Below are 19,228 nucleotides of genomic sequence, written 5' to 3'. Positions count from 1 at the left end.
GTTATTTCTTAACATTTTAAGATAATTTTAGGCTTACAGAAAAATTACACAAGTAGCACAAAAATTCTCTTATATCCTTTATTCTGATTCTACAAACGATAAAACACTTTCTCAACTTTCTGTTAAGAATGGGCAGCAGTGGCTCACTATAATCCTAGCTACAAAGGAGGCTGAGATTTAGAGGACTTAGGTTCAAAGCTAGCCTAGGTGGCCAAATACAAGAGATTCTTATATCCAATTAACCAGCAAAAAGCTGGACATGGAGGCATAGCTCAAATGGCAGAGTGCCAAAAAAGCTAAGCAAGAGCTTGAGGCCCTGAGTTCAAGCCTCAGTACTGATAGCAAAAAATAATAATAAAATTCTGTTAAAATTCTCTCTTAAATACATACATATGTTTCCTGAACCAGTTGAAGATGAATTTAGACATAATGCCTTGTTGTCTTTAAATTTCTCCAGAAGGAGAATATTCTTGTATAACCACTGCATAATTATCAAAATAAAAAAGTTAACATTAAAATAGTACTATTATCTGAACTGTAGTCTTTACTCAAATGATGATTACGACAGTTGTGGAGAGTTTGAGAGGGCTGTATAAACTACTCCACATAAGCACCCTTTATCAAGGTAAAGTGATAACTACAAGAAACAAAAAGCCAAGGTGGGTGTGGATGGCACATGCTTGTAATCCTAGCTGCTCAAGAGGCTGAGATCTGAGTACCATGGTTCAAAGCCAGCCCAGGCAGGAAATTTCATGAGATTCTTATCTCCAATGAACCACCAGAAAACAGGAAGTGGAGCTGTGGCTCAAAGCGGTAGCGCACTAGCCTTGAGTGAAAAAGCATAGGGAGACAGTGCCCAGGCCCTGAGTTCAAGCCCCATGACCAACAACAGACCAACAACAGACCTTGGAGTCAGGCAGCCAGAAGTCTATCAAATAAGAAACCTCTGCTTCTTCAACTGAGAAAATAAATACACACACATACACACACACAGACACACACACATACTCATATGTGTGTGTGTCATGTGGTTATACAGTACTTTAATTTTCTAAGAGAACTAAAAATTTAAAATATGAATAGGTGTGTTTTATGACAGACTAAATCCCTAGTATGTTAATTTGTAAGTTTCCAATTTGTGGGCTGGAGGTATATGGTTCAATGGGTAGAGTGCCTGCTTAACAAGCATGAGACCCTGAGTTCAAATCTCAGTACACCACCATAAAAAGGGAAATAAAATAAAGTTCCAGTTTGTAAGGTTAATTTATAAACACACTATAAAACTGCATAAAGGGACTGGGAATATGGCCTAGTGGTAGAGTGCTCGCCTCGTATACATGAAGCCCTGGGTTCAATTCCTCAGCACCACATATACAGAAAAAGCCAGAAGTAGCGCTGTGGCTCAAGTGGTAGAGTGCTAGCCTTGAGCAAGAAGAAGCCAGGGACAGTGCTCAGGCGCTGAGTTCAAGCCCCAGGACTAGTAACAACAATAACGACAACAACAAAAATACTGCATAAAGAAAATGTTTAGGTTGTACTGAGGTTTGAACTCAGGGTCTCATGCTTACTAAGCAGTTGCTGTACCACTTGAGGCATACCTCCAGCCCTTTTGGCTCCAGGTGTTTTTCAAATAGGTTTTCCAATTTATGTCCAGGCCAGCCTGGACCTCAATCCTTCTTGCTTATGCTTCCTGTGTATAGCTGGGATAATGTGCACACACTATTTCACACAGCTTTTATTGGTAGAGATGGAGTCTCACAAATATTTTTGCCCAGGCTAGTTTCAAGCTCTGATCCTCTGAGTAGCTGAAATTACAAGCCTGAGTGCCCAACTCAGAACTCATTTTTTCAATAAAGTCACAAACATACTGGACTACGATCAATATCTCATCAAGCTTGGGAAAGAAGATGAGAAAACAATTCATTACATGTGAGAAAGACTCAAGCTTCAGCCTTTCTCTCTTAAGAGACCAGACTTCTTGTTCTGACCATGAACTTTTCATTAATTCTCTCTAGTTTTCAAGTATCCTTGCTACAAGAAAAAGTATTTTTAGTGGTGAGCCACTTTGATTTTTAAGGATGTTTTGATCCTGAACTAAATAATAATATAATTTATTTTATTTTGCCAGTCCAGGGGCTTGGACTCAGTGCCTACGTACTGTCCCTGGCTTCCTTTTTGCTCAAAGCTAGTACTCTATCACTTGAGCCACAGCACCATTTCCGGCTTTTTCTGTTTATGTGGTGCTGAAGAATCGAACCCAGGGCTTCATGCATGCATGGCAGCATTCTACCGCTAAGCCATATTCCCAGCCCCAATAATATAATTTAAAAACAGCAAAAGTTATTTCCAGCCACTTCTTGTGTACTGCAATTACAAGTAGCTCAAATGCATCAGTACCGCAGATGGATATATCTAAAGTGGACTGGCTACATCATTCCAATCCACTAAATGCAAAGCTTCTAAAAAAAGAACAGGCAACAGAGGAGCTAGGATGAGGGGGAAGTTACCTATGAGGTTACCGTGCTATGACTCAATGTGAGCACACAGTCCCAAAGGGCAGCAAAGTAAAAATACAAGGCAACAAAGCCAACAAAGGGCTTCCCAGGATCTAAATGACAAGTACCTTGTAAGTCTGATGAGCTGAGGCCAATTTGATGTCAGTTAAACTGTCGATCTGAGGATATGAAACTTCAAAGATCATTATCTAATAATTTATTCATTTTTTTAAAGTTTCCATTGCCAAAACATGTGCCTAAAGGTAAGAGACTATAAGGAAATAATCACTTAAATATTTGAAGAAATCCACAATGGAAAAAAGTTTAGCAAAAGATATGTGCTTCCTGGATAGGGAAAAAGGGTAATTAATAGAGGGCATTATTCTTTTGCTCCAGTAGCGAGGCTTGAACTCAAGGTCTTGCTTTCTCATTTGGCTTTTCTACTCATACTGACACTGTACCACTTGAGTCATGCCTCCACTTCCAGTTTGTGTGTGTGTGTGTGTGTGTGTGTGTGTGTGTGTGTGTTTTGCTGGTTAACTGGATTTACAGCCAGTTAACAGTCTTCAATTTGTCTCCCCAGGCTGGCTTTGAGCAGTGATCCTCAGATCTCAGTCTCTTGAGTACCTAGGATTACTGGCATGAGTCACCAGTGCCTAGCTAGGGAGAGTTATTCTGATGAAAATATAATATGTGAACATGCAAAATACCATAATAGAACCCCTTGGTACAATTAATATACACTAAACAATGACAGAGTAAAATAAGTCCTGTTGGGGGGGGGGTGGCAGGTATCAGCAGGAGTAGAGAGGAAGAATGGAAAGGGTGAATGAGAATGAACATGGTTGAAGTACTTTATATGCAAATATAGAAAGGGAATAGTGAGGGGCCTGGGAATATGGCCTAGTGACAAGAGTACTTGCCTCACATACATGAATCCCTAGATTCCATTCCTCCCACCACATATGTAGAAAAGGCCAGAAGTAGGACTGTGGCTCAAGTTGGCTGAGTGCTAGCCTTGAGCAAAAAGAAGCCAGGGACAGTGCTCAGGCCCTGAGTTCAAGCCCCAGAACTGACAAAAAAAAAGGGGGAGGGGAACAGTAAAACCTATTAAAATCTTCCTAAGAAGGTAAAGGATGAGGTAGTTATGACAGGGTATACTGTATATATACATGGAAATGTCACAATGAAACTTCCCTTACACAACGAATGTATGTTAATTTAAAAAAAAAACTTTTAAAAATTACCCCCAAAAATATTGCACAACATTTTTTTTTTCCAGTCCTGGCGCTTGGACTCAGGGCCTGAGCACTGTCCCTGGCTTCTTTTTGCTCAAGGCCAGCACTCTACCACTTGAGTCACAGCGCCACTTCTGGCTTTTTCTATATATGTGGTGCTGAGGAATCAAACCCAGGGCTTCATGTATACAAGGCAAGCACTCTACCACTAGGCCATATTCCCAGCCCTGCACAATTTTTTAAAAAGAAAAGGATGTTTTTCTAGAGGAGGAGTGTGGCTCAAATGTTAAGAGTGCTTGGCCCTGCACTTAATCTCCAGTACTGAAGAAAAAAATAAAAGATATATATTTCTAATGTTGGTATGTAACATTTTATTTAATGCAACTTGTTGGGCAGCCAATTTTTTCTTCTGGACCTAATTCTTGAAAAGACTCCAAGTAAAATAATTATGTCCAAATTGAGTAAGCCTAGAGAATAAAGTAATCAGTATATTTGAAGAATATACTAAATTGTATAAAGAAGAGTGACTCAGTTACAAAATGTTCCTTAATTATGATTGTGATATTCCTACCTGACCCTTTAGACTCTATGAGGTGGTAACAGGATAGAAAAGGACAAAACTAAACACTTGTAAAATTCCAAAGGGTTAACAATCAGTAAAGCAACTCGGGAGAAATGGCCAAGGAAGAAGCCTCTGGAAATGAGCTCACAGAACATGGATTAGGCACATAGTGTACAGGCACATAAACAGTAAGAAAATGAAAATAATAAACTATTATGCCTACAGTTAAAAAGTCAATCTCCAAGTCTACTGAGGTTCAAGAAAGGGCATGAGGAGTCAGGGTGAAGATGAAGGGAACACCACTAACAAAACAGGAATCTGAAATTGGTTGCATTACGTCCTTAGCTCTTCAGGCCGACCACAACCATTTAAAGGAATTTTCAAAACACTTAATAAAACTAAGTTGCCAAAACTGCCCAGACAAGAAGAACCATAAGGAAAGTTGGGAGAAAATACTTTTTAAAAAAATAGGAATATACATTGGCAAAAATTTCGGCCAAGCATTCCATTATGACAATGTTTAAATGTATTTTGTGGGGCTGGGAATACAGCCTAGTGGCAAGAGTGCTTGCCTCCCATACATGAAGCCCTAGGTTCAATTCTCCAGCACCACATAAATAGAAAATGGCCAGAAGTGGCGCTGTGGCTCAAGTGGCAGAGTGCTAGCCTTGAGCATAAAGAAGCCAGGACAGTGCTCAGGCCCTGAGTCCAAGGCCCAGGACTGGCAAAAAAAAAAAAAAAGATAAATGTATTTTGTGTTAAACACTTCTATTTCTCCATTATACTTACTTCTTCACTAGCATTCCTTCTGTTTCACGTCAGGTCCAGCACAGTTGAAGTAAAAGCCTACCAGTATCACTGCAATGCTGTCAGGACATGAGACTGCAACATTGCTATCTGGAGCTCCAGTTGCAGAACACATGTACAATCAAGGCAGCAAGCCACCAGTAACTTTAACAAGCATAGCCCAAAGGAGTCTAAAACCAAGCTTAGAAAACATCATTAAGGAGGCAAGAACAGCAGGAAGTAAAATCTCTGGAGACAAGACTATTTCGACAAGGGTCTGAAAAAGGAAAATGAGATGGGAAGGATACAAAATGTGATCGTTTTAAAAGTCACCTTCCAAGAGCCCCAAAGACCAGAGATCTCTTCTTGAAATAAAGATGAGAAAAGTATCATGTATACTGGGGCAGACCTGAGTCCTTACACATAGTTTTAAGTCACTGAGCTATAAAAATGCAACTGCCAAGTACAGAAAGGAATTAAATTTTAGGCAACACTATAAGGAGAATATAACATAGGAAGTAATCGTAAATTCACAATGAAAGGGTGCTTGAGTAAGTAACAATTTTAACTGTAGACACTTAAATATACTCTTTTTTTGTCAGTGATAGGGCTTGAACTCAGGGCCTAAGCACCGTCCCTCAGCTTTTTTGCTCAAGGTTAGCCTACCACTTTGAGTCACACACAGCTCTGCTTCTGGTTTTCTGGTGGTTAACTGGAGATAAGAGTTTCATGGACTTTCTTGCCTGGACTGGCTTCGAATTTGGATCCTCCGATCTCAGCCTCCTGAGTAGCAAGGATTACAGACGTGAACCACTCATACCCAGCTTATATATACTTTTAATATAAATGTTTCTGGCTCCATTTTCTACTTCTCACATTTTTATTTCCTCATGTTCGTATTATAAGGCCAGTAAGTCTTAAGAGGGAGTAAGGAGTACATGGCAGAGTGAGAGATAGAAGAACAACACAGAAGCTCCAAGGTTCAAACACTATCCAGCCCTCAGGCCAGCCTCACCTGCCTACAATAAGAAGTTACAGAGAAGCCTAGCACCAGTAGCTCACACCTACAATTCTAGCTACTCAGGAGGCTGAGATCTGAGGATTGCAGTTCAAGGCCAGCAACTACAATTCTAGCTACTCAGGAGGCTGAGATCTGAGGATTGCAGTTCAAGGCCAGTAAAATACTCAAAAAGCAGAAAGTGGTGCTGTGTCTCAAGTAGTAGAGCACGAGCCTCGAAAGCAGACTCAGGGACAGTGCCCAGACCTCCAGTTCAGGCCCCAGTACTGGCCAAAAAAAAAAAGAAGTTACAGGGGGAGTTCTGGTGCCTGTGTGTGGTGGTGGCCTTAGGGGCAGAGTCACTGCCAGGAAACCTGAGGACTTCAAAGGGTAATAGTTAAGGAGAGCTCTCATCATTACTAACTTGTTTTTGTAATTTTCAAGTATGAAATTTTGAGCTACAGAGCACTTCCTTACTTAGTAGCAACTGTCTACTTCGTAAAATAGCACAAGACAAAATATAGCTGTTAATGTGTCAGGTGAACCATTAAAATAGAAAACTAAAATTTGATCCAATGGAAATATTTTTACTTGACTAGTAAAAACAAACTGAACTGCTAAGCCACTCTACAAACTGAATAGGGTATTACTATGATCAACTAAATTTTAAACTCCTTAAAGACAGAAACCATGTCTTGCCCTGTATCCTCCTCACACACCCCAACAATATGTCCCTAATACCTGGAATAGATTAAGTTTTACTCATTAATTTGCTCCCTTAACATTTACTGAACACTGACTGCCTACTGTGTCAGACTCTGTCACCTCAGAGTTGGGTTTTTTTGTGTTGTTTTTTTTGCCCATCCTGGGGCTTGAACTCAGGGCCTGAGCACTGTCCCTGGCTTCTTTTTGCTCAAAGCTAGCACTTTACCACAGCCACTTCCAACTTTTTCTGTATATGTGGTGCTGAGGAATTGAACCCTGAGCTTCATGCATGCCAGGCAAGCCCCTCTACCACTAGGCCACATTCCCAGCCCCCACCTCAGACTTTCCAAAAACCACAGACTTTTAGCCTTCAGTAATACAGAAAATGATGACTCCTTTACTTTTGTCTTTTTCTAGATTAGTAACTTCACTAGAGTAATATTTCCCCTAATATATTTGAGTTTTCAAATGTTGGGGACATATACACACACATAAATGTAGATAATACACATAAATGCAGATAATACTGATATAATGTCTAAGATTAATTTTCCTTATACCTTGCCCCTGGGAACAGAATTCCAAGAGCTAGGATAATGATCATCAATGATATCATTTGTTTGCTGGACTGAAGGCCATGATGAAAAGCCTCTCACCAATTAAGTTTTAGGTGGTACAAGGTTTTGAACTCTGGTCCCTGTTCTTGCTAGACAGACATTCTACCACTTGAGCAACTCTTCCAGCCCAACAGGAATTTTTTTAAGTAAGACTAAGCAGCAACTGACCCCTTATTTTGACTACTCAATTTTTCAATAAGATTTTCCAAATCTTAATCTTTTCTGTCTCCTTAAATAAGCTACACATGTTAAACTGTGTGGCAACACGCTAAATAATTGTACAGCACTGCAGACCTTACAAAGAGTTTCATAAACTGCACATATCTGCTTAAGTCTTCAAAACTCACTTAACAAATGGGAAAACTGGAGCTCAAAGCAGTGGATGCTCTGACTGCGCAAAGTGGTAGAGCTGGCATTTTGAGTACAAACCTGGGTCTCCCCAAGGCTGAAGTCCAGTGCCCTTTTCACTACAGCCATTTCCTTTCTATATACCCAGGCTCAGAAAGTTGTACAGCTAGAGATCATGAACAAAGGCAGGCCATGAAAGGTTAGGCATGAAACAGTAGGCAGTGGTTGTCAAAACTGTCAACACAGCCTCAGGAAAAAAAAAAAAAGTTGTTTAATTGGCCAGATGCTGAGAAACAAAATAGGCAAGAGACAGTGTGAAGAACAATTTAGTATAGATTTAAACTTGATGAACAGATATTTGATATGCATGAATCCTCAAACGTCCTAATTTATAAGTAGCTCATTCTGTTTGCTTTAGAAACAATTGGAAATCTTCCAATTCTCCTTAAAAACAAAATGAGAAAAAAAATACAATCCTGTTCTTCAATCCGACACTCTTATAACACAAGCTAAGAAATAGATTCATAAACTGCAATGCTCATCTAATATATGATGCTCTAACCAGGGAAGACAGGTAGAAATATAGTTAGCTTCTTTTACTAACATTTAACTTCACAAGACAACATGTTGGAAAATTAACTGTACAACTGGGGGGAGTAGGGGAAGGGAGGTAGGAAAAAAATGAGGGAGGGGGTAACAAGTATGACCGAAAATGTATTCACTACCTTACAAATGTAACTGTAACCCCTCTGTACATCACCTTAACAATAAAATTAAATTTAAAAAATTTGAAAGAGAAAACTGCTGGTTCTTAACATTTTTTCAGATGAAACACTGAACAGGTTGCATAGTGTATTCGTAGCATCCAGGGTAAAATTCCAATTCCAAAAGCCAGTAAAATAATAGATTTTCATTACACCATTTATTTATATTGATTTACACCGGCTGGATGGCTACTATGGGGCAGGTAGTAAACTGAGTATATTTGTTTAAATACAAAAGGCTGAAATACAGCCAAAATATGCAAACTATGGGACTGTCAATCTTCTCTTTAATGGAGGTACATCATCTATGCTACTGCAAATAAAAATCATTCAAATGCCATTCAAAATGTTTTAAGTGTACCAACTCAAGTAATATACACTTTTTCTATTCCTGTGTTACAACTCAAGTGAAGTTCTTCAAATCTTTTTCCATGGCTAAAGGGATAAAGAATACATATACCTTCCTTTATTCAGGAATGTATAGGATGTGTAAATTTAAAGACATTTTTCCTCAGCTCTTTAAATCTGGGGGAGGAGGGGGAGGAATGCTTTTGCTTTTACAGTTTTTGTTCAAATGGTCAGATCTGATGGCGTGTGTTTTTGATCTGCACAGCTAGGAGCCTGCTTGGCACATTGTGTTTGCTGAGTGAACGAATGACTCCCACAATATGTGGCTCACCACATAAGGCTATATCCTCGAACTTATTACTTCAACTTCTCAATGCTTCTAGAGCTCGAAGAAACTCATGTTTACATCAGTCAGCTACCCGTGGAAAACAGTCCTTCCACATGTGTAAACAACAGCATGTGCAAGGTGTAGCTAAGACAACCCGGCTGTCATCAGCGATCTCCCATATTTCTGGAAGTCGTACAGCCAGAAGAGCTAAATTGTAAAGCACCACAGCACTCAATTGAGTCTATATCCACATGCTGGGTATTCTCCTTTGTAAACTAATTACTACGCCACTGAAATCATTTCTTTACCAAAATGAGTGGAAGGGACATTCTGAGAAACTCAGAAAATAACAGTCGTACACAAATTAGGCTTGGGGACGCTAAGAGAGTCATAGTTGCCCAGTGAACCTGTTGTCCTTCTCTGCAGGACTGGATTCAATTTTTATTTAAAGGGACACTGCTTTCCTTTAGGGGTGAAGGTAGGGGGTGGCTTTTAAGAGGTTCAGAGAAAACTGTCTGCCTGCAATTGTTCAAACCGTGTTTGCTAAGAAGCTGATAGCCGCCTCGGTCTGGAGCAGGGCCACTGGGCATGATTTGGGGTATCAGCTGGGCCTAGATGCCAAGTTTGGGATCACCTAAGGGAAGTGGAAGGAGAAAGAGGGAACAGCGTGGGCCCGACCCAGCTTGTCGGGAGCCCCACCGAGGGGCCGTAGGGGTCACTGTCAGCGCCCAACTTTGTCAGCACCCCCTCTCCAACACCTCCCCCCCTCCCGCACGGTCCCCGGCACACTCCCTGGCCCGAAGGGGCTGGCGGAGGTCCGTCTGGGGCCGAGGCTGGGGATCCAGGGGGCGCCGGGAAGGGACGAAGGTTCGTCACCCCTCCCCCCGACGGGCCGGGTGCTGCCAACGGCGGCGTCCCGGCTCCCGAGCCCGCCCCCCCCCCGCCCGCCACGCCCCGCGCCCCGGGGCGGACCCCCGTGGGCCGGCCGCCCGCTCCCGGGCCACGCGCCTCCCGAGAGCCCCCGGCGCGGGCGTGCGGCCTAGTCGGGGTTACATAACGGAGCGGGGCCCCTCCGGGGCCGGCCAGGGGCTGCGAGCCCGCGGCCGGCGGAGGGGCGCCGCCGCTCACCTGCCGTAGATGCCCTCGGTGATCCGGTTCCGCTTCAGGGGGCGGCGGAGCTTACTGCAGTCGGCGTTCCGCCGCTTCATCCTCCCGCTGGGGGGCCGGTGCCCGCACCGCCGCCTCTCACCTCAGCCGCCGCTGCCGCCGCCGCCGGCCCGCCCCGCGTCGGGCCTGGACTCTACCCCTGGGGCCGGTCACACCGACATGGAGCCAGCACCCGGGGGGAGGGGGTGGCGCGGGGAGGGGGGGTTCAGAGCCTCCTCCGCCTTCGGAAACAAAGAAATGACAATTCCGGGGCCCGCCCGCCCCGCACCAGCCAGCCGCCTGCCCCACCTCCGCCGTCCCGACGGACGGCCCGCGGGGCCAATCAAAGGCGCCGCTTCGCCACCGCCGGCCAATCCCAGGGCCCGCTGAGGCAAAACGGACTCTTGAGCCCGCCTCTTTGAAGGACGGAAGCGTGCGCCAATCATAATGGTGGCTGGACGCGTGGTTGGGCCTATCAGAAAAGATTTAAATGGAGGCTTATAAATAGGCCCTATAAATATAACATCTTATATTATGCCTTGTTGCGAAGGTGCGCCTTATGATTATTAGCTGGATTCTCATTGTGTGATCATCCATACGGGTGCACACCGGGCCCGTGTGGCACTGTCGGCTCCCGTCCAGCGTGAGTGAACCGGGAGGCCGGGGTTTGCCGCATGTGGGGTTTCTGCGCTGACATGTGCTTCAGTCAGCCGCGTTATTATGTAAGGAAGCATCCCGGGAGTAGCGCCGGGGACTCTTCTGCAGGCGCCGGGGCGTCCGGCCCGGCCAGTCGCGTCAGCGCGAGACGAGGGTACGAATGACAAAGCAATCCCCCATCCCCCGACACGCACACACACACATACACACTCACACACCCAGCCAGATTCCCGCGACGTGGTGACAGCGCTGCGGCCAATCAAAGGAAGGGAAGGATGGGGCCTCCGTGGTCCCGCCCCTAGCGTTGCGTCACGGGGCGGGGCCGCGGCGCGCGAGTCCGCGGGTGGCGTGTGCGTCGTCTGCGCGGACCGACTCCACGTCCGCAGGTTGGGCGGGCGCGGGTGCGGAGCTCCGCGGGCGGGCGCAGTCTGCAAAGCTGCGCGGGCGCGGGCTGGGCGCGGGCACGGGCGCGGTGGGCTGGCCGGCCGGCGTCCCACTCAGTCCGCCCCAGGGTCCGAAGCCCAGCTCGGGCCGGGCGGCTCCGCGGTGGCTCTCATCAACCCTTTCCACGCAGTGACACCGTGCTGGGTAGATTGCTTCTCTGTGTGCTCCTTGATTGCTCTGAACTTCCCTTGCCTTGGAGGTAAGGCAGCAAAACGATCAGAACCGAGAAGATTGGAGGGGAAAAGGGAAAATGGAAAATGTGTGCCATTCGAAAAAATTAGGAAATTCTAAAAATTAGGGAAATGCTGAAAGAAGAAAAAAAGAATCATACAAGCATCTCATAAGCTTAACACGACCAGTTATTCGTATTTTACTTCCCCAATTTTCTTCCATGGCTAATAGTACTATCATTATTAAATAGACCAGTGCTCATACTAGACATTTGTATTTTATATCACACTTTTTTTGTGTGCCAGCCGAACTGGGGCTCCAACTCAGGATGACACCGGCCATCCACCGCTTGAGCCACCCCTTCAGTCTTTGTATTCTGTTCTCTAGTGTAAGCGTTTTACATGCTGTTATGCACCCTTCATAAGTATTTCTGATGGTTGTAGAATGCCCTAGCTTGTGGTTCTCTCAGCTTAACCCCTTAGCAATAATGAGCCAGTCTTGTAGCACAAGTTTTAAAACGTTCAGGAAGTGTGGGCCCACTCTTTGTTGTGATGGGCCAGGAGACACCTCTCCCTGCCCTAGGATCACTCTTTTCATCAACACCCACCCCAACAAAGACATACAATTTCCATGAATGCCCTGTCTTCAATTGCTGCTCCCTTGCTTTCTCTTGGTCACAAAACTTCTGAGATTCCCCAGTGCCTCAAAAGAAAATCCTTGCTTTATGACATCTAGAGCTGGTCACAATGGAAGTTGCCCTCATCTTCCAAGCCTTGCAGGCAAGAAAGCTTTACCTTCTCTGTTTTGACTCCTTACTACTTAATCTTCTTCAGCCTTAGCTCCCACCCAGAGCATCCGTCAGTGCTATGTATTAGGTTTCTCAAGTGAGGCTGTTCATCTGTCTAGGTGAAAGGCTTTTTGCGAATCGGATTCATACCCAGCAGAGATGCAGTTTAGAAAAATGGCAAGGTTTCCTGTTTTTTTTTTTTTTTCAGACTGGGGTTGAAATTCTAGCTTGGTTACATACTAGCTTGGGCAAGTTATTGAATTCCTCAAAGCCTCTGATTGCATTCAGGTTTGTGCTAAGACTTGGAGGATAAACAAGCATTCAGAGCCAGGCAAGCAGGAGGTAAAGTAATGCTTTTGTTTTTGTTCTTGTCTTACAGAGAGTCTCACTGTGTAGCCCAGGCTGGCCTCAAAGTCATGATCCTCCTGCCTCAATCTCCTGAGTGTTGGGATTTTAGGCAGGCACCACTACACCTGGCCCAGCTAACTACTTCTATCAGTATACTTTGTTTTCATTCCTCACAGAAGTGAGGGATGAATAGAGTTCCAATATGTTGATAAAGTGACACTGGGTGGCCAAGGATAAGAAACTCTGTGAGCTCAAACGTTGACTCAGGCCTGTCATTCATTGAGAAAGGACATGAACAGAATGCTTAAATTGGAACAGCAGAAAAGCCTTCAGCTGCCAAAACAGATTGATTGATGGGAAGAAGATACAGGTAGGCCCTAAATCAATATGATTAGAGGCTTGAATGCACTAGCAGCTAGATGCTGGCTCCATGGGACCCTGACACTATCCCACCTTTCTATGTCTGCAAGGTTCCTGTACCACAAACTGAGACCAACAACTCCATGAATTGAGAGGTCAAATCTGTGTCCCCTTTTCATTCTCCATTGTGTCCCTGTTAGGGAAGAACCACAGCCTGGCACACCCTGGCATGGACGGGTGAGAACCCAGATGAAAGACGACACAGCTCTGTAGCTCACAGTCTAGCCTGCCATCAGATAACTTTCCAACAAGGGTATCCTGTACTGCTGGGAGACATGAGACTCATGGAAGCAGAGACAGGTGGAAGCAATCCAAAGGTCTGGAGATTGGAGTTCCAATCCCCATTCAGATGGCCACTCGCTGGTGTCCTTGGTTGAATCATCTGCCAGTGCTGTGCCAGGATCCTCTCTGGAGCTGATTCCAGCCCTATGTTTAGAAGCAGGTCGTGTTAGCTCCATTTTACGGAAGAGAAAACAGGCTCAGAAAACAAGGTCACAAGAATTGATGTGGTAGAGTGATTTCTCTCAAGAAAGAGCTGAGCAAAATATCAAGCCTGGAGGCTACAGGCACATGCTGTGGAGTCCAGTGTGGTTGTGAATGGAAGGAATTGGGGTTGGAAGATGAAGATGATCCTCTTACCAAGAGTCTTAAGGACAGAGCAGAGTGGAACTGCCTTTTCATAGTCTTCTTCAGGGGCTGGGGATATGACCTAGTGGCAAGAGTGCTTGCCTCGTATACATGAGGCCCTGGGTTCAATTCCCCAGCACCACATATACAGAAAATGGCCAGAAGTGGTGCTGTGGCTCAAGTGGCAGAGTGCTATCCTTGAGCAAAAAGAAGCCAGGGACAATGCTCAGGCCCTGAGTCCAGGCCCCAGGACTGGCCAAAAAAATAAATAAATAAAAATTAAAAAAACATAGTCTTCTTCAGATCACCTGCTTTTACCTGGCCTGTCCTCACTGAAGCCCCTTGGCTCTAAATAGGTACCAGCCTTTCCCCTCTGAGTCTTTAGATGGCCTCTTGGGGTCCTAAGAGCACAAAAGTGGGCTTACCTGAGACTCACTGGAGCACCCCCCTGCTCCTCATGCCTAACCACCAATCAGGAAGCAGAGGGGACCAGTGGCCTCCATTGATTGCATCGGTAAGTAAAACACAAGGGAAATAATTTGCTCTCATTCAAAAGATCAGGGCCAAGGTAGGAATTTAGACCTGTCCTTCCTCCTGGGACTTGCTGATGAGCAAGGGGTTGGGGATTTGTACAGCTGAGCTCCAAACCGTCCTATGGGGAACTCACAATTCACAAATAAGGATGTGTGCCTTCCGGCCTGCCAGCCCAGCTACCTTGAACTGTGTTTCCCCATGAATCACAGCAAACTCCAAATTCTGGGCGGGCTAACATGTGCCTATATCCCTCAGAGCGCCCCATCCGTGGAAGATGTTCACCATAGTGTTTGGAATAGTTTGGAAACAGCCCAGATGACCTCCAAAGAAGGCCGATCAAACCATTTCATACATCCTTGCCATGGAATTCAGTGCAGCCTCATGAATTATACACAGTAATTATCACAGTCTCTGTTCTAAGTGTCATACACAGCTTATTTTTTAATCATTATTACTAATACTAAAGCATTCAAGCCTCTCATCATATCGATTTAGGTCCTGCCTGTATCGTCTTCCATCAACCAATCTGTTTTGGCAGCTGAAGGCTTTTCTGCTGTTCCAATTAGAGCATTCTGTTCATGTCCTTTCTCGGTGAATGGCAGGCCTGTCTGAGTTAACGTTTGAGCTCACAGAGTTTCTTATCCTTGGCCACCCAGTGTCACTTTATAACATTGCAGGATTGCAGATGAGAAAGTTGTGGCACAGAGGGGTTCAATCACTTGCCTGAGCTCACACAGCAAGTAAAGGAAAATGTCAAGATTGAGTCCCCTGGGAGAGAGTAAAGGAAAGGATGACATTGTCCAAAAAGAAATGTACTCATTACCTGACTTAGGAAACTGTAACCCCGTTACGCATCACATTTATAATAACGATAGATAGAATGAATGAATGAGTGAGTGAATGAATGAATCCAGGCAGTCCACTGGCAAAGCTGGAGCTCTCAGCCATCATGCAGTGTGTTATAGAATTTTTTTCTGGCGTCGAAACTGCTCACGATAATACATGATGAGGGGTAAAAAAGCAAGCTACCAAGCAATCCCATTTGTATGTGGGGGTGGGGGCAGGGCACAAATCCACTTACGTAGAAAAAACAATGGACCGGATACATACACAGCTTTCATCACTTTTATCATTTGACAAAATATGGAGGCAGACAGCTTCCAGGGAGCAGGACTTCTTTGTCTCCCAGTTTCAGGGTTCCATCCTGAGTGGGCTGGCTCCATTGCCTTAGGCTGTGGGTAAGCAGAACATCGAAGCAAGGATGGTCCTGCCATAGCAGCCAGATGCAGGGACAACAGAAGCAGCTGCACACAAGCTCTACCCTTCAAAGTCACCCTTGGACCTTCCTGTAACCAGCCATACTTCCTACTTCCACAATTCCCAACACTGCCACCCAACTAGGAATCCATCAATGGACTGACCACCGAGCCCTCAGGATCCAGTCATTTCCCCTAAAGTTCACCAGTGACAACCAAGCCACCAATACCCAAGGCTCTGGGGGACATCTCAGATTCAAAGCATCATAGCCGTGCTGATGTTTAGAGATACTGACATCTAGACACTTCGTGTAATCCATATGCATCTTCGCATAACCGGTTTTCTGTTTTCCACTTTACAGACGAAAAAGACTCAGACTTGAGTGTCTTGCCCAAGGTCACACAGCTAATAATGTGTGTGTGTTGCACACGCAAGTGCATGTGCTAGCTAGTCCTTTAGTTTTTGGGATTTTTTTTTTTTCTTTGCTCAAGGCTGGCACTCCAGCACCCTTTATGGTGCCTGGAGTAGCTTTGAACCTCAATCCTCAGATCTCAACCTCCTGAATAGTTAGGATTACAAGCGTGAACCACCAGTGCCTGGCTCCAGGTAAACATATGGAGGCAGGATTGCTTGGCTTGAAAGCTCATGTTAAGTGAGAAGGACTGACCGAGCCCCGCCTTCAGCAGGCAAGCCCAGGACAACGCCATGACAACAAGAGCAGCACTTGGCACTCTCAGAGCTCTGGCTTGACAGAAGAGGTGTGGCTACATGAAAAAGCTGTGGCTTCAGGCTTGCTTCAGGAAGCCTGGTTATTCAGACCAGCACCCCCACCACCCTTCATTTCTCTAGTTCAAGTGGTCTGGTCATACCATGCTTTCCCATCTGGAATAAACTTAGGTGAAAGAAAAGCGGGCCATCTTATTAGACTCAAAAGAGTCTTGAGACAGTGGTGTGTTAGTGACTTGGGAGACAGAATTGTGAAGTAATTTATGCCTCAGCTGTGGCATCAGATGTATCTGGGTTGGGTCCCAGCTCTGCCCTTTATTAGCTGTGTGACTTGGGGACTTGGATCACTTCTCTGAGCAGCATATTTATCATCAGTAAAACAGGTAATGACACCTGCCCTCATAGGCTTAGGGGAGGCTTAATGAAAGCGTATGAGCAAAATGCTTGAGCCAGCATTTGCAATTCTGGAAATGGAAGCTATTATTCACTCAACAAATATTTCCTGAGCACCTAGTACAGACTGAACATCTGGTCAAAAGGTATAGCAGTGACCACAGCAGACTGAAGACCCTGTTCTCAAGCCAACTGTGTGGCATAAACCTGTAATCCCAGCCACTGGAACCAGCATAGATTCATGCTATCTGCCTATGTATTTATGTATGTACGTACGTATCATCTATTTATGGCTACAAAGGACATTAATGAGCTGGCACTGGTGGCTCCTGCCTGTAATCCTAGCTACTCAGGAGGCTGAGATCTGGTTCAAAGCCAGTCCGAGCAGTAAAGTCTGGGAGGCTCTTATCTCCAATTAGCTAGAGTGGCGCTGTGGCTCAAAGTGGTAGAACATAGTCTTCAGCTGAAGAGCTCAGGAACAGCACCCAGGCCCCAGTTCAAGCCCCACAACTGACAAAAAAGGGGGGGGGGAGAACATTAATGAAGTAATTCCACACTGCTTAGGCAACATAGACCTTGCTTTAAAAAAAAAATCAGGCTGGGTGCCAGTGGTTCATACCTGTAATCCTAGGTACTTGGGTGGCTGAGATCTGAGGGTCATGATTTGAAGCCAGCACAGGCAGGAAAGTCCATGGGACTCTTATCTCCCATGAACCACCAAGAAGCCACAAGTACAGGTGTGGCTCAAGTGGTAGTGCTCTAGCTCTGAGCAAAAAAGCTAAGCGGGGGTGGGGGTGAGAGGGTGAGGGGGGGAATGTGGCTTAGTAGTAAGGTCCTTGCCTAGCATGCATGAAGCTCTGGGTTCCATTCCTCAGTACCACAAACACAGAAAAAGCTGGAGGTGGCGCTGTGGCTCACAAAAAAAAAAAGAAGAAAAAAAGCTAAGGGACAGCACCCAGGTGCTGAGTTCAGGCCTTACGACTAACAGAAAAAAGAAATCAAGCCAGGTGCCAATGGCTCACACCTATAACCCTAGCTACTCAGGAGACATATCTGAGGACTGAAGTTTGAAGTCAGCCCAAGCACACAAGTCTGAGAGACTATCTTCCATTGAACAGCGAAAACCCAAAGTAGACATACGGCTCAAATAGTAGAGCACTAGCCTTGAACAGGAAAAGCCAAGTGAGAGCATGAGACCCCAAGTTCAAGCCTCACTACTGACACAGACTTTCCTGTCTGGACTGGCCTCAAGCTGTAATCCTCTTAATCTCAGTCTCCCAAGTAGCTAGAATTACAAATGTGAGCCACTGGCACCTGGCTCAGCGTGTTCGTAACAAGATCTCCCTGGGAACCCTCATTCTTACGACTCTTTTTGTGTACCAGTACTGGGACTTGAACTCAGGACTAGGTCACTTTCCCTTACCTTTTTCCCCCAAGGCTGGCACTGTTCTGTTTGAGCCACAGCTCAACTTCCAGCTTTTTTTCTGGATAATTAGAGGCAAGAGTCACGATCCTCAGATCTCAGCTTCCTAAGTAACTAAAATTATAGGCATGAGCCAGCAACACTCAGTGATTGTGAGATAAGATTTAAAAGAGAAGCTCTGCCAATCTAAAATCTCTCTGTTGACCCCTTTTTGTGAACTGTTGCTGTATCTCCAGCCTGCCTCCCCCTCCTGAGTGCTGGGAATGGAGCCTAGAGCTTTGTGCATGCTTGGCAGGTGTTCTGTCACTGAGCCCTGTCCCCAGCCCCAGTCCTGGCCTATTCTTACCAGGATATGGTGATGGGGCTGGGAAAGTGGCTTAGTGGTAGAGTGCTCGTCTAGCATGCATGAGGCTCTGGGTTCCATTCCTCAGTACCACAGACACAGAAAAAGCCGGAAGTGGAGCTGTTACTCAAGTGGTAGAGTGCTAGCTTTGAGCAAAAGAAGCTCAGAGACAGTGCTCAGGCCTTGAGTTCAAGCCCCAGGACTGGCAAACACACACACACACACACACACACACACACACACACACACACACACACGGATATGGTGAAGATGAGCTGAAGAAACAAGAAGAGGGCTGGGGATATAGCCTAGTGGCAAGAGTGCCTGCCTCGGATACAAGAGGCCCTAGGTTCGATTCCCCAGCACCACATATACAGAAAACGGCCAGAAGCGGCGCTGTGGCTCAAGTGGCAGAGTGCTAGCCTTGAGCGGGAAGAAGCCAGGGACAGTGCTCAGGCCCTGAGTCCAAGGCCCAGGACTGGCCAAAAAAAAAAAAAAGACAAAAAAAAAAAAAAAAAAAAAAAAAAAAAAAAAAAAACAAGAAGAAAGCCTAGGTGTCAGGTGAACAGCATGTCCTCTAAACTGCGCACCATGAGAATTTGCAGTAGGAACACAGCAGGGACTTGCTGAATGAATGAATGATATTGAATCCGTGCATTACCTCCCTCCCCAGCCAAGCCCCTCTGCTCCCTGTTAACTCCATAGAAAGGCTGAGGAGCCAGCAGTGCTGGCTGAGATAAGGCCTTTGGCGGGTGTTTCTCCTA

General features: G+C 45.3%; 1 protein-coding gene across 1 annotated transcript in view; it reads right to left on the bottom strand.

The window, feature by feature from the left end:
- The window catches only part of Maco1 (macoilin 1), a 73,424-nt gene extending 62,829 nt beyond the window's left edge, over positions 1 to 10,595 (bottom strand). Inside the window, 1 exon segment of the mRNA XM_048350542.1 lies at positions 10,317 to 10,595. Coding sequence (XP_048206499.1) covers positions 10,317 to 10,396 — 80 coding nt within the window. The 5' untranslated portion in view covers positions 10,397 to 10,595.
- Between the last annotated feature and the right edge of the window lie 8,633 nt (positions 10,596 to 19,228).

This window comes from Perognathus longimembris, chromosome 7, assembly GCF_023159225.1.
Source record: "Perognathus longimembris pacificus isolate PPM17 chromosome 7, ASM2315922v1, whole genome shotgun sequence".
In the NCBI taxonomy this organism is placed as follows: Eukaryota; Metazoa; Chordata; class Mammalia; order Rodentia; family Heteromyidae; genus Perognathus; species Perognathus longimembris.
Note: the sequence above shows the minus strand (reverse complement) of the source record. Positions and strands in the feature narration are given on the sequence as shown.